The following is a 27,366-nucleotide window of genomic DNA, read 5'->3' as shown; positions in this document are numbered from 1 at the left end:
ACACGCGCTTACCTGATCCTCACGCAAAGGGTTATGGTACGCGGTAAGTACCGCACAGACCTTTAAATTCCTGTAATAAAGCCACCTGATTGGTCCGTTCGAGCGAACGCATCCAGCCGCCTCCGTTCATTGGACCGTTTCAAAAAATCACACAGCACACAGGAAATGTCGTCACTCTACGGAACTATCGCGATATCTCCTTTGCGTTTGAACATTTCTATGTTAAATCTGACTCTGGGTCGGTATTCTTTCCGTTCTTTCAGTCAGATGTACGTGTACGAGGGATGAGCTGTTCCTGGATCCGTGCATTCCGGTCCTGGTGTGATGAAGTCTTAAAAAACGCATTCAGTTTCAAATCCTCCATGTAACACATTCCTAAGTAAATGTAAAAAACACGTGTCTTTTTCATTACCATTTTGTCACATCTGAAATTGAATATTTGCAAATAAATGTATATTCCTCAAGATATGGTTTTATTTGTATCAGCCCAGCTAAACAGGACGGTTGTTACAGGAAAGGGAAATGTCATGCTCATAAATCAAGAACAATGTCCCACATTTCAGACCGTTTTAAATTAAATGCATTTCTTAATATGACAGACTTAAGACAGACTCATCTAATGATTTGTCAGTTCCTTATTTTTCATTTTAATGAATTTAATCCGTTTCATTCTGTCCCTGCTTTATTTATATATATATACTTTTTTTTTTCTTGAGCTGCTCTGTAGGCCTATACACAAACTTGTCTTGTGCTAAAACATTTTAAAACTTTCATATAGATGTAAACACTTCCATGTGTCACCGTCTGCCACAAACACACAAGGAAGAAATCAGTCTTTTCATTTTTATTAAGTTCCATATACATCAATATTTCTTCAGATGTAATACAAAAAAAGAAAAAGAAATCAAATCGAAATTTTTTTTTTTACAAACAGGGCAGGAGCCTTCAAACATGTCGCTTCATCCTTCTCAGTCAGTCACTACCGCAGAGCAGTCCATTTACAATAGCTTATTACTGTATTTTCAGGAGGTTATAGAAGTTTAACCACGCAGACTACTGGTGTCCAGATATTCAGTACAACTCTTTCATGCCACTTCAGACGAAACAATGAGTGGAAACGTGAGAAGAAGAAAAAAAGTTCCACTGTGATATCCGAAATTTAGACACAAAACTCTCTTTACATTATGCTCCGTTAAACTCAGTCGCTGTCAGTACTTCATTTCCTATTTCTCATTGGACATGATGACCACAAGGATGGCCTGAGGGTTTGTTTTTTTTTTAAGAAGAAAAGAAAAGAAAAAAGACTGAGATCAAAAAATAAACATGGAAATATGAAATATGAGAGCTCCTTAAGAGTCTTTTTCTCCGAGGTAAACTTTTCTTCTGAAACGCCTCAGTCGCTCGTGCTCCTCCTCAGTACAGTCCCACTGATGAAGACAGGTCCAAAAAAAAGACAAAAACAAGGTCCCTTAGAGCTGAATTGGACAGCTCTGCCTGAACAGCTCTGCGAGAGCAGCAGCGCTGGCTGCACCGACAGTCAGGGGAGCTGATCCCACACACGGGACGAGGCCGAGTCTGTCACACAGTTACAGTTCAGAAAAAGCCATATTCGTGGCAAGTGCATTTTGTTTGAGCAATGTGCGGTGCTTTCTAAGAGGCTGGCGAACACTGTAGCTTGTTGTTATGAGACCTACAGAATGCGGAGAGAGGGGAGGGAGGAAAGTTGAGAGCCCTTCGCAGTTTTCTTTTTCGTTTACAATCGCAACATCTCAACAAAAAACAGAAACAGAGGATGCAAAGAGGTCGGCGGAGGATCCTGAAGCCATGATGGTGTAAATTCATTGGGAATGCTTTTTATTAGTGAAGGAACTCTTCCACAACTACAAACTGAGGTTACTGTGTGACGCGAGGATTCCTCGCTCTTTGTAGTACATTTTTAGTCTCATAAAATAATACTATCTAAAATGATTTGCTTCATAGTTATTTTTTAAAAACATTCAAACACAAGAGTTAGACATATCTTACAACCGCTGTACATGATAAAAAGTATGTACATTCAAGACAACCACCTTAACAGCCAGCTCGATCAAACTCCAAAAAGGGATGTAACATACAGAACTTCTCATAAATATCTCTAGATAATAAAATATGCAGCTTTATATACGTTTCTTATACCTGGCAAAGTCAACACATTATCCAATCCAACTCAAGATGTGTAACAGAAAATAAATACAAGTTAGGAACTAAAATGCATTTAAAATCCCACTGAAAACACAAAGGACTGTTCAACAAAGGCCAGATTTAAGGACATTATGAGAAGAAAGCTTGTCCCTTGATTACATGGTAAACGCATGTCAACATGGCTGCCATTGTGACTAAACTGAATATTATTATGGAAACCAAAAAAAATGTTAAATCGGTGGAATTTACATGAAAGCACAATTGGTGTTTTTTGTGTAATTATTTTTTCTTTATCAACAGATTTTTTTTATGATTTTTTTTTGTTTGCTGTTCTGGAAATCAAAAGTTCCCATTTCATTATTACTAGAGACCCCCAGCATCCAGTCCAGACTCCAGCTAGACTGACCCACTTAAGAATCTGACAATCTGCAAGAAAGAAGAAAAAAATGGGATGGCATAAATCAAAAGGGCATGCAGCAAACAAGTGAACAGACACAAATGCGAGATGACACACGGCACAGATGTAACACGGCGTTGAGTTCTGTTAAGACATCGGACGGGATGTCCTAAAGCTTTGGCAGCTCTGTTGGTTTTAGTACGGCCGAGTGTAAAGCCAACTCTAGTCTACAAAAGGAGAGCACGAGCTACTGCAGAATGACACTCGCTACTCATGCCAGTGGTATGAACAAAAGTGAGTGAAGGGCATAAATGCATAAATGAAGAAAAGACCGACATGACAGACAGTCACAGCTTCACGACACGCGAACGTTAAGCGTGGAGGAGGAGGAGGGAGAAACTGGTGGAAACCCGGAGAGTCTGCAGCAGCAGGAGCACCCGACCTTACCTGCTCGCTTTGAAACCTTTGAGCTTCTGTACAAAGAAGGCTTCGAGCACCTCGGCGCACTGAAAGAACGGCGTGTCGTTGGGGTTGTAATAGCGACAGTTGTCGAAGATTTTGGTCACGTCGGCCACAAACTCGGTGAGCTTGTGGTAGTGTCGCTTTTGCAAGCGGGTTTCCATTGTGGAAAAGTCTGCAAGGGAAGAAAGAGAAATGTGTGATTTTTCTTTGAATTGAATGCACGAGACATTTCCTCCAAATAACGGCGACGTTTTGTTCTTACCCATCGGCTCCTTGATGACGCGGTAATAATCGGGTGCGTCGTGGGGATCCACCGGTTCAAGGAAAGGCCATGCCATCTTGTGAGTCTGTTGAAATAACACCAAAACGCTTACAGAACACATTCTCAATCTAGAGAACCAAAAATAGCAAAATCAAGAAAAACTATTTGCAGAATTTCTCTTGACGTCATTTAGAATTTGATACGATTTCAGGCCGTAGAGTAAACTGTGATAAGAGTGAAACAATACCTTTGAAACTACTACTTTACGATGTTCACTGTGTTGGGCATACACAACACAAGGTAATGTGAAAAAGTTATTTGATTTAGTATAATTAAAGACATCCTGACAAACACAGGTTCCATACCTGTAACGAGCGTAGTATTCTTTTCAACCCCTCATAGTCTTTGTCGGTGAGCGGCGTGAGGACTGTCATGGCGTCCTCCGTTGACTGACACTGCGGGCAGACGTACAGGTCGATTTGATTGGCCTCACTCTGCAGGATGCCCACGCAGCGGCCGTGGTACCAGTTCTGGCAGCGGTCGCAGCCTATGTAGAATCTGTTGGGTGAGAATCGGACACGTTAGCGCACCAACGAAACGCCAGACGAGAGCCGTGCGAGGGTCGCGGGAGGAGCCTTACTGCGATTCGTCGTACGGCGTCCGGCAGATGCAGTACAACTCCTCGTTGCTTGCTCCCTCCTGACCGCGTTTGCAGTCGTTGCACACAAAGTCCTCCAGCTTCTTGGCCTCTTTCTCCGTGATGCCGACACACACGCCGTGGAACCAGTTGGAGCACAGGTCGCACCCGATGTAAAACCTGAGGGGGGGGGGGGGGAAAGGTCGTTAGTTTGTGCCGTTGTAATGTAATCGCAACAGTTTAGCTTATTTTCTTCTTCTCCAGAGAGCTTACTTTGACTCGTCGTAGGCCGTTTTGCAGACGCAGTACAACTTGGTGTCCTTCTTGTGATCCTTTGAGGTAGAAGACAGCTTCTTCTTCTTCTTGTGTTTGGACGAGCTGGAATCTCCGTCCTTGTCTCCGTCTCCGTCCCCGTCTTTGTCCTTGTCCTTTGTCCAGAGATCCTTGTCTCTGTCCTTGTCTTTGTCTTTGTCCTTGTCCTTGTCCTTGTCTCTGTCCTTGTCTCTGTCCTTGTCTCTGTCCCGATGTCTGTCCCGCTCCCGCTCCTTCTCCTTCTCTCGCTCCCCGTCTCGGTCTTTGTCTCGGTCCCGACATCTGTCTCGGTCCTTGTCCCGGTCCCGCTTCTTGTCCTTGTCGTGATGCTTGTCCTTGTCGTGGTGCCGGTCCCTGTCTTTAATCCTGTCTTTGTCCCGCTCCTCTTCCCTCTTGCGTTTGTGGGACGAGGACGACGAGGACGGCGAGGTCGCCGCGTGGGCGCTGTGAGAGGAATGTGTGGCGTGAGAGGGATGGGAGGAGTGAGAAGAGGCCGCCTTGACCGTCGCTGCGGCGGCCTGAGTGATGGCGGTTCTGGCTTTCTCCTTTTCTTTTTGTAGCCTGGCTATGTCCCGCCTCAGCTCCTCCTGAGAAGGAGACAACACATGTAATGTAATGTTTGGCATCTCTGGTGCATCTCTTACCATCTTGACGGAGGCGGACCGTGTGCTCACCTGGACTTGCAGCTGCAGCTCCTTGTCCAGCAGGGCCCTCTTCTTCAGGATCTCCGCCTTCAGCTGCTCCTTGTGCTTGTACAGCAGCGCGGTCAGCTTGGTGGCGTTCTGCCTGGAGCGTTTCTGCTCCACCACCTCCTCCTTCTTCCTCTTCTTCGCCGCCTGCTTCTCGTCCTTCTCGATCTTGTCGAGGATGAACTTCATCACCTGGTTGCACACGATCATTCTGAAAACAGAGGACAGCAGGGGGCGCCGGAGACAACAAGAGTGGAGTGAATACCAAGAAATTACAACTGTCATCCAACATTTGTCATTAATCCCCACATTTCTGTGATTATCAAGCCCCAAACCTCTGGTTCTCCTCTCTCTCAGCGGCAGCCAGGCTCTTCTTCTGTTTCAGCTGTTCCGCTGTAGCGTTCTGCTTCACGACCACCTGACAACAAAAACACTTTTTGTTAATATTAAAAGTTTTTAAACGCTGTAAGAAATGAATCACTGAAGTCTTCTGCTTTTTGTCACACCTGCTTTTGGATGCCATCCCCTGGGCTAACGGCCTGCAGACTCAGCTCTTTCTGTTCCCTTTTAACCTCCTGGTGTTTCTTCTTCTTTGGTTTTTGTTGCTGCTGCTGTTGCTGTTGTTGTTGTTGCTGCAGCTGCTGTTGTTGTTGCAGCTGCTGCTGTTGTTGTTGTTGTTGTTGTTGTTGTTGCTGTTGCTGCTGCTGCTGCTGTATTCTTTGGAGCTGCTCCTGGACGCTCGCTGGTGCCTGTATTGTCACCATGTTCTGGATTTGGTGGGCCTGGATTTGCCCCCCTGTCTGCTGGATCTGGATTGGCAGCTGCAGTTTGATCTGCTGGGGAACTGCCCCACCCTGCTGCTGTGCCTGTGCCTGGATCTGGGCTTGGATCTGAGCAGCAACATGGGGCGGCAGAGCCGAGAGAAGCTGGACAGGCTGTTGGAGGCCTGGAACGGTGATGAGCTGATGCCTGATCGGAGACTGGACCTGAAGCTGAGGCTGCGCTTGAACTTGAGTTTGGTTCTGAGGCTGGAACTGGACTTGGAGCTTAGCTTGGACCTTGGGTTGGGCTTGGACCTGAAGCTGTTGCTGGACCTGGGTCTGCTGCGCTGACTGGACTTGAAACTGGGGCTGGGTTTGGACTTGAGTTTGTACCTGGGGTTGCTGCAGGGTCTGTGGTTGTGGGTGAACGTGGCTCTGTTGCTGGAACTGGACCTGAACCTGGGGATGCAGTTGGGTTTGGATCTGGGGTTGTAGTTGTAACTGAGTTTGGGCCTGAGACTGAACCTGGGGTTGAGATTGGACCTGGGGCTGTTGGTGAGTCTGGGGTTGGGTTTGAGCCTGTGTTTGAAATGAAGCCTGTACCTGGGGGTGGTACTGAGGCTGGACCCTTGTTTGGAGCTGGGCCTGGACCTGCGGCTGGGTCAAGGTTTGGTTTTGGGACTGAAACTGCACCTGAGGTTGATTTTGAGCAATGGGCTGTACGTGGGCATGGGCTGGTTGCTGAGTTTGTGGCTGAAACTGAACTCGGACCTGGGGGTGGCTTTGGGCTTGTGCCTGGAGATGGGCTTGAGTCTGAATGAGAGGCATTTGTTGGACTTGGCCAAAGGGTTGGACCTGAATCTGTGCACGGATCTGGGTTTGACGCTGGGGTTGAAGTTGAGCAAGGGTTTGGGGCTGGAGCTGAGGCTGCGTGGGTCTGACCGTAGATACAACAGAAGAGACTGGTAGTCCCATATGAACCTGCACTGCTGAGACCGGGATTTGAGACACCTGCTGCATGGACACAACGGTAGGGTGCTGGACGTGTCCTTGAGCTTGAGGAGGAAGAGCTGCTTGAGGCAGAAGGGTGACAGGTGATGGATGCATGGACACCGATGCAGAGGCGGGTACAGTGGCCAGGCCGAGTGTCTGCGCTGGAGCAGCAGCCTGCTGAGCTGGCTGAACAGGAGTCTGAGCTTGAGATGAGGCCGGAGTCCAAACCTGGGGCTGAGCTGCCCTCTGCTCGGTCAGAGCTACAACAGGACAGAGAAGCAAGAACAAGCAATGCATTAAACAAGTCAACCATTTGTGTTTAGACAATGACTGAAACAGGGTGCTGTTGATGTGCGTTTGTGGGAAATATGTTGGGTTCCTTACCTGGCACTGAGGGTGTTGTAAAGGTGGCGGTGACTGGTGTGACGACAGCGTTGGCCACAGCAGCGTGAAGGGGAACCGGAGCCGTGGCCTGGATTTGGGTGAGAGCCCTGGCTGGGGACGGGACAGCGATATGGGTGGACACAACAGCTAGGACGGGAGCAGAGACCGGAGCAAGAGCCGGGGTTGGAACTTGGACAGGCGAGGGAAGAGAGGGAGAAGCAAACGTTTGGGCCGAGTTAGAAGGGGCTGCTGTGGCGGCAACTTGGGCGGCCGCCTTGACTGAGACCGGGGCTAAAGCAGGGGCATGGCTGAAGGCATGGGTCTGGATCTGGGCTTGAGGCGCGACGTGTCCCGAGACAGGGAGCGACGCTACAGTTTGGGTTTGTGTAAGGAATGAACCTGGGGTGAAGGTGGAGACCTGGGATTGCATAGGGGTTGAGGCTGAGGTGAAGACCGTCTGAGACATGGCCGGGCCTGCATTCTGTGCCGGGGAAGGCACAGATCTTGCCACTTGGGGCTGTGCGGGGACAGAGGCTGGTGCGGAGGCCTGGGCTGCAACGTGAGGCAGGGCCGGCACAGGAGTGGATATTTGAGACTGTGCAGGGACTGATAACGGGGTGGTAGCGGCTGCAACTCGGGTTTGCACAGGGACTGTGGGCGCCAAGCTTGGCATTTGCGTTGGGGCGGGTACGGGGGCTGGCAATTGGGTTTGGCCTAGGGCCGAGGGAGTCGTCTGGACTTGCGCAGGGGTCCCGGCTTGAGTCGGCGTTGACATTTGGGCTTGAGGGGTCTGAGTGGGTGCTGAAGTTGCGGCTGATGAGGATGGGGGGATGGGAGTGAAGAGGAAGCGCTGGACCTGGCCGTTGGGCATGGCTGCCTGCATTAGCTGCTGACCAGGAACGGGAATGACTGTTACACCCTGGGGGATGATTTGCAGCTGTCCCTGGGTCTGGCCCTGACCCTGGATCACCACCGTCAGACCTGGGTTTCCACCCTGCAGAGTTGCAGACAAAAAGGAGTCTCGCCTTTAGCTGACAGTGATATCATTCTCTTTGTATCATTCAAAACAAAGTCATGAGGACTTTAAAACATTTTAAGACTTTCACTACAGGAGAACAAAAAAATGTTGCCCTCACCTGAGCACCCTGTGTAAGCTGCAGGAGCTGTGCCATAGTGAGTTTAACTTGACCCTGTTGTGGTCTGTTGGTCTGGGACGAAGCTACAGGTGGCTGTCCAGGTGCTGTGGTGGCTGCATGAGGTGATGGTGCAGGACCCGCTGCCCTCTGAACAGGTGTAGAAGCAGGACCCGTCTGTGTCACAGTCGGCTGAGGTTGGCCTGGAGGGGGGGGGGGGGGGGGGGTGAGTAAGAATGCTATGTTAGAGCCACAAAAGGCTGAAGACATTCATTTGCGAAAATAAATCAGATCAGTTAGACAGAACACCTTGCTGAGCCAAGGCTGGACCTCTGGCCATTGCTGCGCCCACAGAGGTAGACGGGGTCAGGGACTGGCCCGTCGTCGTCGTCACAGGCTGCATTTGGCCTCCTGCTGCGACAACCTGGAACACAAAGCCAAAAGGAAAAATCATCAATCACTGTGGTTAATACTTTCCCAAGATTCATGTGAAAAGGACGATAAGAAAGGCAAAAGACCTGCTGCTGCTGGGTGGTAGAGGAGGTGCTGGCTCTGAGGTTGATGTTGCCAGTCGTAGGGTGTAGTGTGCTGTACGTCCTCAGGTTCGCAGGGGGCCCCGAGGGGAAAATGCCCAGGACTTTCTGCTGGACTACGCCTGTTGAAAAGAACGATTATGTAAGGGAAGAAGCAAATAGACACCGGGTACATGCAGAGATGCAGGTCGAGGATGTACAGAAGCGGCGAGGCATGCACTGTGCGTGGGGAAGAACACTAAAGATATTGTAAAAAGGAAAAACATTCAGTCCATGGGAGAACTGTAGATTATACGCAAAAAACTGCGACAAAACGTTCCGTCAGAGCAGCTGTTCCATATAATGTAAAAATAAAAAATAAAAAATGAAAATCCATGCTCAGTGCTAATAGACTCTGCCTGCCACACGACACTCTTCCATCCATTTTGGCAAGTGTAAGCACGAACCAGCGGCAATGGATGACACTCGTGCTCCCTACCTCCTTGTGCGGTGGGCACGTTGAGCGTGACAATCTTGCTGTTAGCGGGGAGCGGGAGTTTGGCGGCGAGGACCTGGCCAGCCACAGCCAATGGGCTGCCAGCGATCTGGAAGGTTTGCTCGGAGGTGGCGAAGCCGCTAGCCACGGTGGTCACCGAGCCAACGGGGGCTGCAAGACACACCATGCCACCTGCAGTCACGCAAGGGCCACCGCGACAGCCAGCGAACGGCTGTGGTGTCCACTGGGAGGTCTGAGTCAACCAAGGGGGCGGACAGTTTCGAATTTTGGGATTATTGTTTGAATTTTGGATGAGACACAGGCTCTCCTGTGTCCATTTAAAACATTTCAATTGAAAATCCAGTTTTAACGGCTGAAAGTGGACACCACGAGCCACAAAGTCATTTTGGCAAGCCAACCACATTTATTAATGTGGAAAATTGACACACAAAAAACGAACAGTTGTGGAAAGTCATGCCGATGGTTGACTTCTTACAGGCTGTCAAACAGCGATTGGGGAAAAAAAAGAAAAGAAGGGAAAACCACCAAAAAACGTGTCTTGTGAAAAGGTTGTTTGTCTGCCTCTAACAGATGACGGATGACAACGCGCACAGCCAGTCTATGTAGGATTTCTGATGGGATCATTCAAATCACCCTCTCATTGGGTTCCGGCTTACCTGAGGTGTTGTTGGTCTGACCCTGCTTCACCCAGGACGCAAAAGACTGATGGAAGTTCTTGTCTTGCTGAAAGGAAACCGGAGAGCCCAGTTTGGAGGCCAGGACCATCTTAGCTCCGGGTGTGACCTGACCTGACCTCTGGCCCATGAACGCTGGGGTGCTGGGAGTACTGGGAGTGCCGGCCGAGGTGGTGGGAGTGCCGGCGGGTGTACCCGGCCTCAGCGGTTCCAGACGTTTCTGTTAGAACATTTAAGACATTTAGAGAATATGTTAACCTCCAGGAATAGTGCTACCCGAACAAGGGTTTATCAATCCAGAAGAATTGATAACAGCTGTGTGTGCAGTGTACAATGTCCGCACCTGTTGGGCAGCAAGTCTGGCCTGTTTCAGCTGATTCTCCAGATGGGCCTTGACTTCCTCTGCCGTCTTCAGACTACTACCAGTCTTAGAGGAATCAATACCCTGCGACTTCTCCCTCTCAACTCTGTAATCGTAAGGAAAGAACAGTGACAATCAGGTGAATCAGTGCCCCGATCAGAATACGTCAGTGTTCCCCAGAGGAAGCTTGCTGTGTGTTTCTCACCTTTCAGCAAAAGCCCTGATCTCCCACAGCTCCAGGTCCTCTTCAGCCACCCATGTCTCCACAGCTCTAGGCCCAGTCAGCTTCGCTGGCTCGTGCTTCTTCGGCCTCAAGGCGCTTGAGCGCAGGCCTTTCCTCTGTGGAGTGGGCGTTTCTACTCACGGGAAGAGAGAAACAAACGTTATTATATGAATTATACTCAAAAGAAGGTTGCCAGAACTCTTTCAGCAATCAAATCAGGGTCATTCTTCAAATTAGCAAACTCAATTTATTCCATTGTTTCTGATATCTAGCTTTTTTTTTTTTACCTTTGGGAGCGTCTCTGTTTCCGAGCGGACAGATGATCTTCCTGATGCAGTACTCTGAGCGGATGCCGTAAGGCCCCACGTCTCTCCGTTTTATGATCTCTGTTGTGATGATGTCCGTGTCAGTGGTTTCTGTGGCAGGAATAAAAACATTACGTCACAATTGTTTTAAATGGCAGCCATTAATTTTTTTACTACTAGCATTCATTCAAGCATTAGAAGGTGGACACGCTGATGTTTTGTTGGCAGAAACAGAAGAGAGGATAAAAGTAAGACGAAGAAGAAGAAGTAGTTATATGTTTGAAGTGGAGACTAATGTAGGTTCAGTACAGGTGAAGACGTCAGTGTACAGCAGTGTCTCACCTTTCCGTGTCGTCCCCACAGCAGCAGAGGGCTTAACAGCCATGTCGTCCCACCTCAGGCAGGCCCACAGCAGCCTCAGCATCAGGCTGACCCCAGCCAGCGACCTCACAGTCTGGAGACGGTACCTGAATGGGACACAGTCATAAGAAAACATGAGCTAATAATTCCAACAACCGGAAGTATAGTTACAGACACAATTGTATTTACTGCATTTTTAAACCCATCAGCAATGGCAACTGATGTCATTTATTAGTGTCCTTGCTAAAGTTGCAATATCAAATCATAACATCGTTCGAGATAACTAAAAGATTTACACACGACTATTGTTAATGTGTACTAATTGCTAGCTAAGTATCCCAAACAGTGTAAAAAGATCTAAATGCGTTACCAACCTCCACGTGATCCCAAAAGTGGGCCGAGGTGAGGGGTAGGGCCATATGTCCAGGGCGGGCTTGGCGTTGTAGTTGAAGATGGGCACCTCTCTGATGCCCGCCCTCCTCGCCATTCTCTTCAGGTCGTCATTCGGCAGGATGAAGATGCTCTTCTTGCTGCTCTTGGTGACGAACTTGCGGTAGGACGGCAGGGCCGTCCCCGAGCGGGCCTTCTTGGACTTGGAGAACCTGAGAAGGCTGATCCGGTCTTTGGTGGAATACTCCTTACTGATCGTCATGGAGCTGGTTGAAGGGCCCGCCTTGGTGTCGGCTATTGGCGGTTTAGTCCTCTGAAGGGCAAATGCCCTGGAGCTGAGCTGGGTGGTGGTGGTGGTGGTGACAGAGGAGACCGCGCTGCTTGCCGCTTGAGGCGTCGCATCACACTTACTGATCTTGCTGGACAGGTCAGTTGTCGCCACATTTTGGGACTCTGCAGTGGCGGCGTCAGCTGAGGTGCTCAAACCTTTGCTATCGCCGTTATTACTATTCAGGCAAGAAGGGCTTGAGGATGGAGGCTTAGCGGGTAGTGTCCCCTCGCCGTCCATGGCCACATCCACAGCCTTGTTGAGAGCGTCTTTCTCTGCCACGTGGTTCTCTAACTTTGGGACTTTCAGGGGAGGTGGGTGACATATGGCGGAGACATCATTTTGAGAGAGGTTACCATTCATCAGAGACTTGGCAGGCTCTTTGACATCACCTTGGTCTTGACTGGCTGGGTCCGAGTTGGTGTTGGAGTCTGCAGGGGCGGTGAGCCCACTTTTCCCGTTCACCTGCACAGGCCCGGTCTGGCTTTGGTCTACCTCCGTGCTCTGTCCACAGCTCTGCTCCATTTCCTCGTACCCACGTTTCTTAGCATTCTCTCCCACTCGAGCCACCTCTGGCCTCTGTGTTTTTTCGTTACTTTCTATTGCATCCGATATACAATTGTTTTTACTGTTGGGCTCGGTGCTCGATAGGGGTCCTCCGTTCACTTCCTTGTGAGCTAAGGTCTCCTCGCAGCTCCCCTGCGCAGCATTTACCTCCGTCAGCTTGCTGTGGTTGGGTTCCGTGGTTTCAGATTTGACGTCCGTGTCGGCCTTTATCTTCGTCTGCTCCTGCTCAAAGTTAAGCTTTTTAACCACGTGGTCTTTCACCTGAGGGCCCTCCTCCTCCTCTTTTTTCACACACGGGGTCACGGCAGGCTGCTGTTTTCCTAATGCGGATCCTTCGGTCTTAACTCCGGATGTAGGCTTTGTGGCAGCATTTTTGGACAGCAGTGCAGCCTGTCTTAATCGCTCGAGCCTCTGCTTCTCCTCCAAGGTGAACTGTTTCACCCGCCGCTCCAAAAGCCCATCCAGTTTGGAAGGCTTCACTTTCTTCTTGTAAGCTGTCCGCAGCTGGAAGCCCTCGCTGACATTCACAACATCGTAGTAGGTCTTTGACGCAGTGGTCGCCTCACTCTTGGGTTGTTCAACTTTCTGGATTGGTTCTTCTCTTACAGGCGACACAGAGGGCGAGGAGGAGTCTTTGTTCTCAGCTTTATCTATAACACAGAGGTCAGTGGATGATGGAAACACACATTCCTCCATAAATAGCATCAAAAGAAATTCATCTCAAACATTTACCTTTCTCGACATTTGAAGCAGCAGTTTCTGAGCAGGGGTCAACCTCCATTTTTTCATCTTCACTCTTCTCTTCTTCTTTCTTTCCCTGCTGCTCCTCCTCCGTGGGGGTTTCTTCCTCCTTTGGGGTCGGGGGTTTGCAGTCCTCCGCTGATGAAGTGCTCTGAGAAGAAGCAGTGACGGATGCTTGCTCATTGTCCCCGGGCGGTGTGTTCTGAGTATCCTGCTTCTTATTTTCCATCAACTTTTTCTGCTTATTAGTACAAGCCGCTGCGTTTTCCTTCTTCATTTTAGCTATGAAGATGGCGGGGAAAAAAAAAAATCGTAGTATGAGCCAATAGTGTCAGCAGCAGGAGAATTTATTGAGGGGATATTGCCAGTTTAGCCCTTACCCTCCAGCTCTTTGCGGTAGTTAACGTTTGTGTTCCCTGGCAGCTTTGGGACAAACCGCGGCACGTGAGTCTTACTGACCCAACTCCAGCCACCGTACCCGGTCACTCTGTACTCCTCCCCTTTCTGCTTCCACACCTTGATGGGAAAACACAGAAGTGAGGCCCACAATGATGACGCTTTCAGTTGAAGAACCACAACAAGCTAAGAAAAAATATTAAACATTAAGCAGCCTTAAAAGACATGATAAAACTCTGTAACAATGTTAAGATACCAGGACTGCTTGAACACCAGGAGGTACTTCTGCAGTGGTCAGGAGGAACGTAGAGGTCAAAATATTTAACTAAAATTAATGCCTAAACATCTGAAACAGTTAGCAAATAGTAAGAGTTAAACAGCTGAAACAGTTAGCTAAAAGTAATTAACAAAAGTAATGGATAGTTCATCTGAAAGGCCTGCGGCATTACGTCTGATAGAAAAATTTGGGAAGCACTGCTCTGGGTCAGTATTCATGATTTCATGGCCTGTTGGTTTACCTGGTGCTTAATGGGGATGGTGTACTTCACCCAGGTGGCCTGTTGCAGTGTCTCCTCATCCTCCAGCTTTTTCTCGCGCTTTTTCCCCTTCTCCTTATCCTCCCGCTCCATGGAGGTCATACGAAGTAGCCTGAAGCGAGACAGTACAGTGTGTAACCGAGACGTAAGGTGCACGGGCAGTATTGAACCAGTAAAGTTATTATTCAGCGCGCTGCTTGTTTGGTCAACACTCACTAGAGTGGTGACACAGATGAGAAGGAGCTGGAGTCCCAGGGTTCATACAGACATTACAAAATGAAATTCAAGGACTTTCTAGTACTTTTTCAAGCACCGTTTTCAAAAAGGTTTGCAAAAGGTGCTTGAAAGTAGTGCTAAAAGAAGTCCTTGACATTCAAATGGACCACATAACGCTGCCTTATGTTTTGACCAACGTTTTGGTCGTGTGTGCTTCCGTCAGTTTATCTTGTTTTTTGTATGACTATGTTCAAGGCATAACATAAGTTCTTATTGAATATATAAATCGTACTGTAATATGAATACATATACACCTGTATGAGATATTTGAGCCTCAAACAGTGCTCCACTGAAAGGTTTAAATTGGTGATTTGAATATGTACCCGACTAGTTTCAAGAGAGACGGACACGGATCACATCATTTATTTACATATCATAATAAAATGTATATTTGAGAAGGCACACTACATGTTAATGTGCTATTAGTGTGCGTAGCCAACAGTTGATTACCTTGTGTGTCCAAGAGAATCTTTCCATACTGGCAGCATGACCACCGGTTTGATGGCACACTCCAGTATGGCCAAGGCCAGAGCAAATTCCCTGGCCTTGCTGCACATCTGCACTGCTTTGTTCCAGTTGGTCCTAGAAAAAGGGGAGACAGACTGTATAAAACCATGGATAACACAGCACAACTGATTGTTTTTCCATAAAGCTTCATCATATTTGAAAATCACCATGTTAAACTGGATTATTATGGTTCCAAGAAACCAAAATGTATTATTTTTGTAATAATACTTAGCGTAGCGACATGAAAGTGGTATGAGAAGTAAGCATATTTTCCTTAAGCACCCCACAACAAGAGGAACGTCACGCCAGATCAGCGCAGGCATCAACAAACAAATACCTTTGTGAATAAAATGTGTCGTTTGGTCTCTAAATCACCAAATCGAGCTTCAGATTAACTCGACAGGAGTTGTACCTGTGAGACGCCCAGTTAGGATGCATAAATGGTCCCGGGACATTGGTCTCCAGCTGGATGATGGTGAGACGCAGGGTGGAGACGGTCAGGCTCCGCGAACCGTAGATGGAGCCGTTCCACTTGAACTCCGCCGCGGTGGTCAGGCTGAACTTGTGGGAGAGGTGGCGTCTCTTGTCGTGGTCCTCGCGGTGCTGGTGCTTGTTCAGGGCCAGGACGTTGGTGCTGTACTGGTTGTGGTAGACCCTGTATTTACCCTCCTGGCCCAGTTTGAACAAGTTGTTCAAGTTCACCGTCAGGTCCCTTTTTAGGAAGCTGAGACGCGACGATTCGCCGTCGGAGCGCACAGGAGACGACTGAAACGAGAGAGGGAACGTTACACTCGGCTACACTACGAGACATAAAAACACCAGCGGCTTTGTTCAGGAAGTGAACTGTGGCTTCAACACTAGAGAAGGGAAAGATTTGATACGTTTGTCTGAGTACATACACATTTCTCGACAAAGCACTTTTTGTATTTGCAGTATTCATGCTAACATAAAGAACTTATAGGTGCCTAAATAATCCTTGATGCTAGTCTTTACTCAACTTTTCTTTCATATTCAAACAGATTTCCTCAAAGAAATGCAGACTCAAACAACATTTTTGTTCCAGACTGCAGTTGGAGAACCCTCGCCTCACCTCTTTGCTGGCTCGGGCCGTTTGGTTATTCGATTCCTGTCCTGCCGGTCTCCCATTATCACGCTTGACCCTGTTGGTGTACTCGTCTGTCATTCAGAGAGCAGATGACACAAAGGGATTCAAACAGGGCCACTGAAGAGACACTGATTCAAAAGTCGGCGTTAATCTACTTTTGGAGGACCAGCGAGCCTCACTCGTGTTTACCTGTCCCATCCTGGCTGGTGAAGGAGGACTGGGAGGACCGATCGGCCAGGTCGGGCTGCTCCGGTTTCCTGAGGTCTGAAGCCTGGCTGCTGCTCGCCTCTGGTTGAGATGACCGCGGCCGATCTTGGGAAACGTCGGGGCGCTTGTCCTCGCTGCTAGACTCCGCTTTCACACCTCCATCTACAAGGAAGAAAAGTTCGGAAAGACTGAGTACGGGAGTAAAATCTTCGGGATACACGGAGTGAAACCGAATGATGTAAATTACAAGGAATGTGCTTTAAGCAGTGACGGCAGCTGTGTGAACGACATAAAACTTCTCAAATTGGAACATTTCTCAATATAGCTCAGTCAGACCGTGGTCAATGTAACACCAGGTCTCAAGAATTTTGCATATGACCAACAAACTTTTCAGGAAATAATCTTTTGCGGACCTGTAAGTGCTTCATTAGTCCAGCTAGGCCTATAAACCCAAACCCATCTTGCACAGGAAAGGCTCCACAAATCCACAACAAGCTGTGCACTTGCTGCAAAGCCAAATCAAGACAGCAGCTCTGCATTTGAGTTGTTAGGAGAGAGAGACAGAGAAAGAGACAGAGTCCCGCATATATATGCAGCTCTTTGTTGACGAGGTAGCAGGTGGGGCTTCCAGGCAGAGGGCCTTTTGTTTGAGCAGCAGGAACCCACCCAAACGCCCATAAATTGGATCGAGAATAAGGAGCCGGTTGTGACAGACGCGGCGTGCTAGCTGCTGCCAGGGACGCCGTCTAGCACGGTGCCAAAAGCGCGAACGGGAGAGACGACATATATAACACCAGACAAGAAATGAATGCAGCAAAAAAAGGCGACGAAAGACAAATGGTAGAAAATGGGCCGCCAACAGCTTGAGATTCTGTGTAAGGGAATCTGAAAAGGATCAGGCTAGTTATGTGAAACAAGACAAATGTTCCGTCTCGTGTACAATGAATTACCTACAGCCTCCTCCGAGGTCTCGGAGTTTCATTACAATTCACCCAAAAAACTAAAGTTGGAACGCCTCCTCAAGTCCAAACCGAATAAACAATTCTGCCATTCAGAAAAATGACTTGAAACCAGATTTAGTTTTCCGTCCCGTCTAGAAAATGACGTATGTATTAGAGACTGAAAATGTAGCCACCGCCGTACAACCAACGAGGCAAATGAGCAGGCCGAAAAAAGAGCAGGGGTATGGTTAGTGGCAACCAGCACAGACAAGCAGACAGATGAAGACGGATGTGCAGCCCGGCATGAGGTGGAATGGTGAGTTGAATGGCGAGCAATTTGCTGCTGGTAGCTGGACACCGGAGGGGACACGAGTCCATCTTGGGCTCCGAGTACCTGTCCGTTCCTGCTTCGCCACCGGAGGGGACTCCCCGCTCTCCTGGCTCCCAGACTGAGCGGGCTGCGGTTCCCCGTTGGGTTCAGGGGACTCCGTTTTAGGCCCGGCTGCGTCCTGGGCGGCCGAGCCGGCGCTCAGGTCAGACACGCGGCTGTCGTCAGCAGCAGGGGGAACCGTGGCGGCTGTGGTGTGACATACATACATACACAGGGCGGACAGCACCAGCAGGGTCACAATACTGTTTAGCAGGAAGTCAAGTGCTACCCCCTGTGCTGCTGGGTCTTCTGCTCAGGGGTTACTTTAGGAGAAAATGGCGCATAGAGAATTACAGAACACCGTGTATGAAGTCGTCTTTTACCTTGTGAACCGGCGTCTTCCTTGGCCTCGGCGTCTTTGCGCTCTCCGTTGCCGAGCAGCGGGGGGGCCTCGTCCTCCGCTGCTTTAACAGACCCCGTTCCTGCTTCCTGCTTCGGGTCCTCTGTCCGCCTCTTTGCTTCCTGTGATTCCCGCCGGATCTTTATGCGCTCCAGGATCACATCTAAAAGAAAAGGGGAACACATTCATTGTTAAAAATAAAAAAAGCAATGGAAGTAATTACATATCAATGCTCTGTGTTGAGCACCTGCCAAGTGAAAAGAGGATGAATTCATTCACTAGTTTCAGATTTAAACAAGTTTAAAGTATTTAACGAATACAGTCCATACTAATAACTTACCAGGAAAAAAACTTAAAATATTGTTAAGTAACTTTCTTTATTCCTTACATTTGCACATGAAGATACATTGCTCCAATTAAAATAAGCAGGGCTGCAACTAACAACAATTCCTCTTTAATCCTTCTATAAATGTTGTTTGTTGTTAAATGTTTTTAAAAATTGTTAATAAATAAATAAATAGTGCAAAGTCTTGTTTAACCATCAGTCCTGTAGATGTCCAGTTTACTATCACATATGTTTAAAAAAGCAACCAGCTTCAATTCCTTTTTTTTTTAAAAGATATTTTTGATTGATTAATTACTACATTTTCTTTTGACGGACTAATCGTTTCAGCTCTACAGACAACATTTCAAAGAAGCATTCTAACCTGCAACTGGAGCGTAACATACTCCAGCGATAAAATGCTGCCGTTAATCTGACAAGTTATACACAAATCAAGAAATATGATAACATAGAAATAACGTGGACTTGGTCTTAGACGCTAGCGTATCTATAACTCAAGTCAACCCAACAAAGAAAGTTCCAAGACGAGGGAATTCTTCTTTCCTCAGAAGGTCAAAATCTTGAGATGTCCTGTCTGTCTAAACACGCTGATCAACTACAGTTTTCACTGGAACAGAAAGAGCTGTGCCACAACAATCCTAAACGAAGAAATGCAAGGCGTGGGCAGCAGCAGCAGGTTCTTAACAGAGGAAACTACAAGCAACAACACCCATAAATCAACTGAGGATGGGGGAGAAAAAGCACTGCGACGGCTTCACAGAAAACTCTCTTCTTCCATTTAGGGCTGGAGAATACCGATTCAGACCTCTAGCTTCTGACAGGATGCCAGCGGTACGCCCCCCCCCACCCCCCAATAAAACACAGCGGCAGTTAGTTCGGTGACAGGCGCAGGAAAACTGTTTCGAAACCAGATATGGCAGCGTGTCAAACACGCGCGGAAACCGCCGCCATGGTAATCAAAACCTTTGCTAGAGGAGGAAACACTGTTGATGTCTGAAGAGAGAGCGGGAAGAAAAGGTAGCGCCTAATGTTAGTGAGTCAACCGTCGTCATGGCAGAGCACCGCTGCATGAGGGGAGGAACTATTTGATCTGAAGCTTCTATACGACTGTTTGAGATTGTAACCCTAAAGGGGACACACACACACACACACACACACACACATATATATATTGAATCCGTACCGTTGGCAGCAGAGAGGTAGGATCTGTTGTTTCCGCGGCCTTTGTTGGTGAGGTCCTCCGTGATGGCCATGTGGGCCTGCACCTCGTCCTTCATCTCCTCCAGGGTGGCGTGGAGGTCCGTCTCCCAGTACTGCCGATCCAGGCTGTCCATGAGCTCCTCCAGCTGGGCCTTGGTGCTGTAGTACCAGATCTTCTTCTTCTCGTGCTCGCCGTCGTCCACCTCGCTGGGGAGTGAGAACAGGACAGGCTGTTAGATCGTTGAACATAAAGCGAACCACGCATTGCTTCTTCATTGTTGTATAATTAATACAAATAGTAATAAAGAGTTTTAACTTTGGTTAAAGATACATTATACTCTGTTTTTGGGGGATCTTTGTGTCGGATTGAATCAATTCTGTTGAAATACCTCTATATAAAACAAGTAGGGGAAACCCTGTACAAACAAGCTTAAAAATAAAATCTATTTCCATAGAATTCAATTACAAAAGCAAGCTGATGACACAGAGTGATACCAGCCATTCGAGATCATGCTTAGTGTCAAAGACAGGTCCCACTGTGACTATAGCAGACTCTGTATAACCATTAACAGGCTGTCAGAAGCTGTCTCACAGACAGGCTGACAGAAGTTTGGGGTGGGGGGGCGGGGAGGCAACCAGGAAACACTTCACTGCCAGTGAAGACAAAAGACAAGATAGTCAAACTAAGGACTTCATTCATGGGAGCATGTTGTCACATTCTGAGCGCCAAAGTGGTTTTCACGGCAACTTTCACTTTCGTTCTCCAGCTGTTGGTAAATTTCGAGTGGAACAGCTCGAGGCATCTGGTAACGGGAGATTAACCTTCTGGGAAATTACAGTCAACTGACTTTTGTTTGCATGAGTTTTATCATTTGACCAAATTTGAGGACCATGTTTGTCATATTTAGAGTAAATGTGCATGAGGTCATAAGGCTATTAGTGAAAATGTTCATGGTTCACGGGTAGCTGTAGTACATAGCTAATACCTTTTATTGATTCAGGACCACGGTGACATGTTGTCCGCGGATGATTAGTACACGTTTCCCACATTGCAGAGGTAAATAACGACTATTAATGATACGACTCGTACTGTACTTGTAAGATACCTTCATATAATAAGGTCTAAAGCCCTAAGACAACAAAAATATATGTTGCTGTTCTCTCTTTTTGTTTTGAATGGATTCGGTGATAACATCTGTGTTGAATAAAGCTGTTTGCCACGGAAAGGTAATTCTCGTGGAGCAGTGATGGTCCTAACTTACACAATAATCCTTCTGTTTAGGAACCAGTACTTCCTCTGGTGGCGGTCGTATCCAATGGGCTCCTGGCGGATGTAGGGCCTGTTCTTCTGCGCCTCCGTCACACTGTCTGTGACACCTGGCACCTTGTGCGCCACGCAAATCTCACACTGCCACTCGTCCTCCGGAACCACCAACAGCGGTGGTTTCACACACTCCAGGTGGTAGACCGCCGAGCAGGTCTCGCAGCACAGCAGGTCGCCCAGGCGGTGGCACACGCGGCAGTGGTCGTCGTCCAGCATGCTGCCGTCGGACATCAGCTCCTCGCGGGCGATGTTGGTGGTGAGAAACTGGTCCACCAAAAACTGCAACACCTTGATCTTGCTTTCGAGCGGTCCGTAGGGATACTCATCCACCTCCTGGTACGGCAGGACGTGATGGTACTCCCGGTCGCTCTCACAGTACGCCCGCAACACCTCGGGCCACGTCATGCCGTCGATGAAGTACAGAGTGGAGTTGACGCTGTCCTTGAGGTCAGCGGGGCCGAAGGTGGTGTTGGAGGTGTCCTCCTCGCGTAGGATGACCTTCAAGAGGGCGTTGTGGGTCTCCGCTATCAAAGTGCACTGCTCCTGGCCGACCAGTGCCGCACAGAAGTCCTCAAAGCGGAAGGGGGAGAGACGCAGCACCATGCTGAAGTTACGCAGCACCTCGTAGATGGAGGCGGCGTTGAGCAGCTCTTCACTGGGCACCAGGAGATCCTGGGAGGTGTCGGGAAGCTCGAGAGGAGGGATCTCCTTCTCCTCGAAGATGGGAGTGCGAGGTCGGGCAGGCCGTACTTTTTTCTTCCCTGTAGGATACACAAAATATATTAGTAAACCATTTTTTAGAGTCACACTTAACGTGTGTACACACACACACACACACACACGTTACAATACATTGTCAGGTTCACAGCCCATATACTGTGATATTAGGCCTTTATGGCAATAACCATCTTTTGGATGCACATACATCAAGCATGCAGCTTACATGTACTGTGTAGTAAACAATTTATAAATGTAGTTGTTATTCACGTTATTCTCAAACCTACAGGTGCAGTTATATCACAACTATTCGACATTCAACATTTTTGCATATTTTAAAGTTGGTAGCAAACTATCAGGTGTGCTCCTGTGGCTGAGCTCAACACATGTCACTATTAGCTTAATGAGGCTGCTGCATCTAGGAAAACATGAACTCTCCAGCAGGCTAATTACGAAAATATTAGTCAGACCAAGTGTTATAACCCCCCTTTTCTTTTTGGCGTGACACAATGAGAGACATTAACCGTCATTTTAATCAGCTTTGGAGCGATGAACTGTCGGGTTAACTCAGCTGAAAGCTGCCAAAGTGTAAATATGAGAGACGCGCTAGCTACGCGCTAAGTTAGCTAGCTAGCTATTATGTTTCTTCTGAATCAGCTTCAATCATAAACTACTTTTTATTATTCCACTAAAGCAGTGGGTGTTGATGGTTCCTATAAGCACGTAAAGTTTCCGTTATCACACGCTCAGACTTCAGAGTGACAGTAGGCAGCATGAGCTAGTTTTACTTGCTAACGCTAGCACGCTAGCAGCTAAGTTATGAACTTAAATGCTACCGAATACCATCTCGAGTGAGAGCCGTTCTGCAGTTATTCTTAAAATGTGTGCGAAAATATTTGACGGGCAATGTGTTGACGGACGGTGACGGCAACAAAGTAAGCTCGCGTTACGGTAACCGATTCAATCCACCTGCAGCAGCACTAATGGGCTGACTGCGGCCTGTGTTCATACAGTGTGCATTCTCCATTTTGAACAATAACCTTACTGCTTCCTGCACATTAAACAGTCACCGGCAGCACGTCGGGATGCATTTCCCGACGCCTGCAGTGAACGTTGAGACGGAGTAGCCACCGACCGACCACAGTGTTTATTTACCCGGAGTGCTGGCGTGTGTGCTCTGACTCCGAAAGCTACTCTCTGTACAGTAGCTGGCATCATCCTCCTCCTCCTCCTCCTCCTCCTCCTGCTCGTCCAGCACATCATCTTCAAGGCAGTCTGACTCCTCTTTGAGGGCCTCGTCCTCCTCGGATTGAGGTTCCTCCTCCACAAACTCGTCCTCCTCCGACCTCAGACTGACAGCATCGTCGTCCTCGTACACCACTGTTTTGGACGCAGCCGTCCGCTTCCCTCCACGGCCCCTTTTGCCTCCTCTCCCACAACCTCCACCTCTCCCACAACCTCCTCCTCTGCCTCGTCCCCTGCCCCGTGTTGACGTGACGGATCCCGCTTTCCTCTTCTTGGCCGCCTTAGTGGGCTCTCTCGTGGGGCTCTCTGCGTCCTCGTCCCCGCTGTCCCTGAACCTGGGCTTCAGATTCCTCCTGGGTCTCAAGCCTCGGGCCGTAGCTGGAGACGAGTCCTCGGTTTGTAGCGGTTTGGGCGGCCTGCCCCTTTTCCCTCTCATGATAGAGCGGAATCTAGTATTTTACGATCCCAATGTTTGCGTTGATTGAACCTCCACGAAGGCGAGCAAAAGCGGCACCCTTACAAAGCTGACCCGGCGGTGAGCCCGTGGAGCCCTCGTGTCCTTTCGGGTTTGAAAGCTCAAAACGTTAGCCCGGCGTCCCGTTTAGGTTCGCTTAGAGCCGCCATCTTTCTTCTTCTCTGCCTCTCTGGCTGAACAAACAGAGCAGGCTCGAGCACTAGAGGAGTCACGTGGTGCCCCTGCTTCCAGCTCGGTGGCAACAACGAGCGAAATGACAATTACTCGCAATTAGTTTCATATTTTAGTCGCACGTCGACAATTTTTTCCTTGTATGCCGTTACAGTTTTAATCAGTATGTGGGAAACCTGTAGTCGTCGCGGTTCATAGCAGCTTCTTCGCGTTTATAAATGGCAATGGGAGCAAACACCAGAGTAATGCAGATTATAGCATGCAAACAAGAAAAAACACCGAGGCTATGCTAGCGTTGCCCTGTTAGTTGCTTATGTAGACTTGCAGGAAGGGGAATGTGTGGAAGGATATCATTAAAATGTATGAAATATTGTTATTGTTTTAGATGCTTATATTGTTGGTGTTTGAAATCAAGCAAAGGTTGAGTAAAGTCTAGCGCACTATCTATCCCATATACTGCTGAGTTAAACTATAATTCATCATGTGTTATAAGTTCATCACGTATTTTCTATGTAAATATTATTATATCACAAATTATTAATGTCATGTGAATTTAGGTTTTAGAATGTTGAGTATAGAGTATATTGTCATCAGTTGTCGTGGCCGAGTGGTTAAGGCGATGGACTAGAAATCCATTGGGATCTTCCCGCGCAGGTTCGAATCCTGCCGACAACGTCAAGTTTTTTACTTTCGAAATGTTGGTTTGAACATTATGTTATGCTAACAACGCTGTTCTCACCAAACGATGACTTAAACCGTCAAAATGTCGTTTTGATTGTAATGAAGCACTGCGATGACCACCGTAATGTGCTTAGGTAAACGACACTGCTAGTTCCTTTGTGTAGCTTACTAGAGACAATATCCAACTACGTTTTAAACCATTATTGGGAACCAGGTTTTCATTAGAAGCAGATGTAAAATCATATTTATGGTCTGTATCCTAACTTCTAAGTGGCATTGCTACCTTATTGTTTCAGTGTAGGCCGTAGTATATCATTGTTGAGAAGTCATTTTCAGTAATACAGACCAGAAAACGTGACCAACACTGACTTATAATGTGTGTTTGTGCCCATATATCGCGTCTTTCATTCAGCACGTTCCTCTGGTTATTTATTATAAATGAAAATTCAGACAATTAAGTTGACAACAGGTAGTGTGGAGATCAGCCAGTAGGCGGCGGTAATGTACCATAAATGTCTGAACGTGGCAGCGTGCACCGGCCTCGTTATAATGAATAGATAACTCTGGAGGCAGAAAGTCTACAGGCCTTTGATTGCAACTTTTCAATTATAGATTGCACATCTAATGTGCGGAATGTGCGAAAACACCCACAAAAACAGCCACAGCAGTTAGAAAAGCTTGTCATTATTATGAGAGGTATCATTTATAGTTTTACACACAGTGCACATCAGAATACTTGACGTCAGAAGTCATCGGAGGACCGCAGAGAGGTCACATCACATCCCGTGAAGATGAACAGAAGCGCTGGAGCAGAGTGACATCTCTCACAACTCCGAATGCATTCCACATGAGAGGGCTAGAAAGAGGACAGCGACGCCGATACATGCTCGAGGCAGTAGGTGACAAAAAAAAGAAAGAAAGAAAGCAGAGAGAAGAGTCAGATTGAAGAGGAAGCGCGACATCAGCACGCGGAGTGCGGAGAGTCCAAATGTGGAGCAGACGGTGCGCCAGACCGTGAATAACGCGACGGTAAAGAGCTCACTGAGCAGGGCTAGTTTCTCTCTCCAAGAAATGAAATCATCAGTTCAACAGACACACACGCGCGCATCATCTGCACCCCGGGAGCCGGAGACTGACACTTTGGATGGGTTTCATCATGAAATGTGGCCTCGTGTTCGAGCTCGAGCTTCTGTCTGACTCACCGCCTCTGCTGCGGATGTCTGGAAGAATCCACGTCTTGGCCGTAGGGTGAAGGTGCTTTTAGATTATGTGTGTGTGGATGATTTGATGCAACAGAAACATAACACAGGCAATATCATATAACTTTGTCTGGATGGGTAAGATCGAGGTTAGGATGTCAAAACTCATTTATTAGAAGTCACAAAATTGCCAAAAAAGACAATCAAAGATTGCATGATAATCAAACAATGGACCACACTGCATTGACATGGAGACCACATGCTGCCTACAAGGTGTTCATTGATGCATTAATGAATCTAAAAGTTTAGAAACCTCAATAAATTACATATATATATTAAAGTTAGACTATAAAAACGAAATTACCCGTTTTCCCTTATAAATGAAGTTTTTAAACAGACTTGGGTCTGTTATCTGACATTGTGACTCCTTAATATTACTTTGTTTTTCACATACAATGTTTTTGTTCCAACAGCAAAATGAGAAAAAGACTAAACATACGTCTCCAGAAGTGTAGAAAATGTTTCCATTATCCTAAAACTAATGCTTGTGGCCACCGAGGCTGCAGATGAGTAAAAGTTAGTTCCCACTCATAGTTTCACAGCTGAAGTTTCCAAAATTCTTGGTACTGGCTTATTTCGGTGGTTATCTTCTAGTACTGATACCCTACTGATAGTTTCTGAATATATCCTGTCATTATTTCGAGAAAGTTTCTCATATCATGAAATCTGTATCTATAAGCAGAGACCACAAGAAATGATTCTCATTTTTTTAATAATTGCATTTTATTAATTGAAAAAAAAAACAAAAAAAAAAAACAAACTAATGCAAATAAAAAAAAAGAGCAAAAACAAAATAAAAACAGTATCATTAGGTAAGACAAGGCGAGAGACACTTAAATAAGAAGAGTTCCATGTTGGTGAGGATAAAAGGTGAAGGCGGGTTGATGTAGAAGGGGAGCAGGGGGGGGGGGGGCCTTGTTGGATGGGACAGGTTGGATTATATACACTGGTCCTCACTGCAGGACTGGCAGGAGGGGGGAGTGGGGGGGGGGGCTCAAAGTAGCAGGTCGGAGACACTGAAACACCAGAGAGAAAGGCACTATCCAGAGAGAACAAGAAAACAGCAACACAAACACGGTAAACACACACACACACACACACACACACACACACACACACACACACACACACACACACACACACACACACACACAGAAATCAAAATGCTTAACAAAAAAAGTGCTTGACCACACTTGGACAAGAGAAACAAAAAAAACACATCATTAAAGCTGATCTCTCAACTTTTAGCATAAAAGACAATCTCTCAGTTTTCTGAACTGCTGCGGATCTGCACTGGTGACTTCACACACACAATGTGATTATCCCAACTCGGCCTCTCTGCTACGTGCAGGTGTAGCGAGGAGGAGAGCGTTCTCGTGTGTGTGTGTGTGTGTGTGTGTCTGTGTGTAGCATGCACGACGGATGCTTTGTGAATATGCGCGTGGACTACCGGTGCGCACACACACACATCCCTCCCCCCCTCACCCCAGAAACACACCACTCTCCTGAATGAACATGGACAGCGTCACCGTCTCTTTTTAAAAATCCCTTGCACGGTTTCTGTGTTGTAGTTCAGTTCTCCGACCTTGCTTCCCTCATGTTAATGTCTGTGGACTCCAGTCAGCTACATTCACTGCCCAGGTAAAATGGCTGCAATAAATACATTGGCTTTGAAAGAAAAAAAAAAGGGGTGGCTGACCTCTTTCGGGGGGCGGGGGCTTTGTGATGCAACAGCTGGTCAACATCAGCTTCCTGTCAGGGTTTAGTCGTCTTTCTCAAGAGAACTCTCTTTACTTTCCTCGCATTGCATTGTAGACAAAGAGGAGAACCTCTTCGAATGGAATAGTTTACGACCGCTGAAATATCATGCTTAGTTATCCGAGAGCCCTCAGATTCAGGAACGAAACAAAAAGACGGACAATTCAGCACATCCTAGAGCTACGACGTCTTATCAGACGAACACAAAGACTGAACATAATTTACAAATGGAAGAAAGAAAAAAAGAAGAAAAAAAATACAATTTG

General features: G+C 47.4%; 1 protein-coding gene across 1 annotated transcript; it reads right to left on the bottom strand.

Moving 5' to 3' along the window:
• Positions 1–829: 829 nt before the first annotated feature.
• LOC306709383 (nucleosome-remodeling factor subunit BPTF-like) lies at positions 830–23,372 on the bottom strand. Its single transcript, XM_079177486.1, has 31 exons — positions 22,667–23,372; positions 20,733–21,555; positions 19,454–19,677; positions 17,911–18,090; positions 17,552–17,734; positions 16,199–16,378; positions 15,995–16,080; positions 15,317–15,669; positions 14,848–14,979; positions 14,104–14,233; positions 13,570–13,705; positions 13,181–13,471; positions 11,538–13,098; positions 11,146–11,270; positions 10,786–10,914; positions 10,481–10,631; positions 10,258–10,381; positions 9,897–10,134; positions 8,730–8,866; positions 8,521–8,635; positions 8,215–8,414; positions 7,079–8,072; positions 5,447–6,954; positions 5,276–5,358; positions 4,926–5,151; positions 4,213–4,838; positions 3,943–4,119; positions 3,668–3,860; positions 3,303–3,387; positions 3,026–3,212; positions 830–2,607 (listed from the first exon to the last, which is right to left on the bottom strand). The coding sequence occupies exons 1-31, from the start codon at positions 23,190–23,192 to the stop codon at positions 2,592–2,594; spliced, it is 10,119 nt and encodes a 3,372-aa protein (XP_079033612.1). The 5' UTR covers positions 23,193–23,372; the 3' UTR covers positions 830–2,591.
• Between the last annotated feature and the right edge of the window lie 3,994 nt (positions 23,373–27,366).

This window comes from Pholis gunnellus (genome assembly GCF_910591455.1).
Source record: "Pholis gunnellus genome assembly, chromosome: 17".
Taxonomy (NCBI): Eukaryota; Metazoa; Chordata; class Actinopteri; order Perciformes; family Pholidae; genus Pholis; species Pholis gunnellus.
Note: the sequence above shows the minus strand (reverse complement) of the source record. Positions and strands in the feature narration are given on the sequence as shown.

Coding starts and splice junctions, on each gene's coding strand:
- LOC306709383 (XM_079177486.1), bottom strand. CDS start 23,192: ATGAGAGGGAAAAGGGGCAGGCCGCCCAAACCGCTACAAACCGAGGAC. Junction 8,073..8,214: donor AGCTTACACAGGGTGCTCAG/GTGAGGGCAACA, acceptor GCAACTCTGCAG/GGTGGAAACCCAGGTCTGAC. Junction 5,152..5,275: donor GAGAGAGAGGAGAACCAGAG/GTTTGGGGCTTG, acceptor CTCTGTTTTCAG/AATGATCGTGTGCAACCAGG.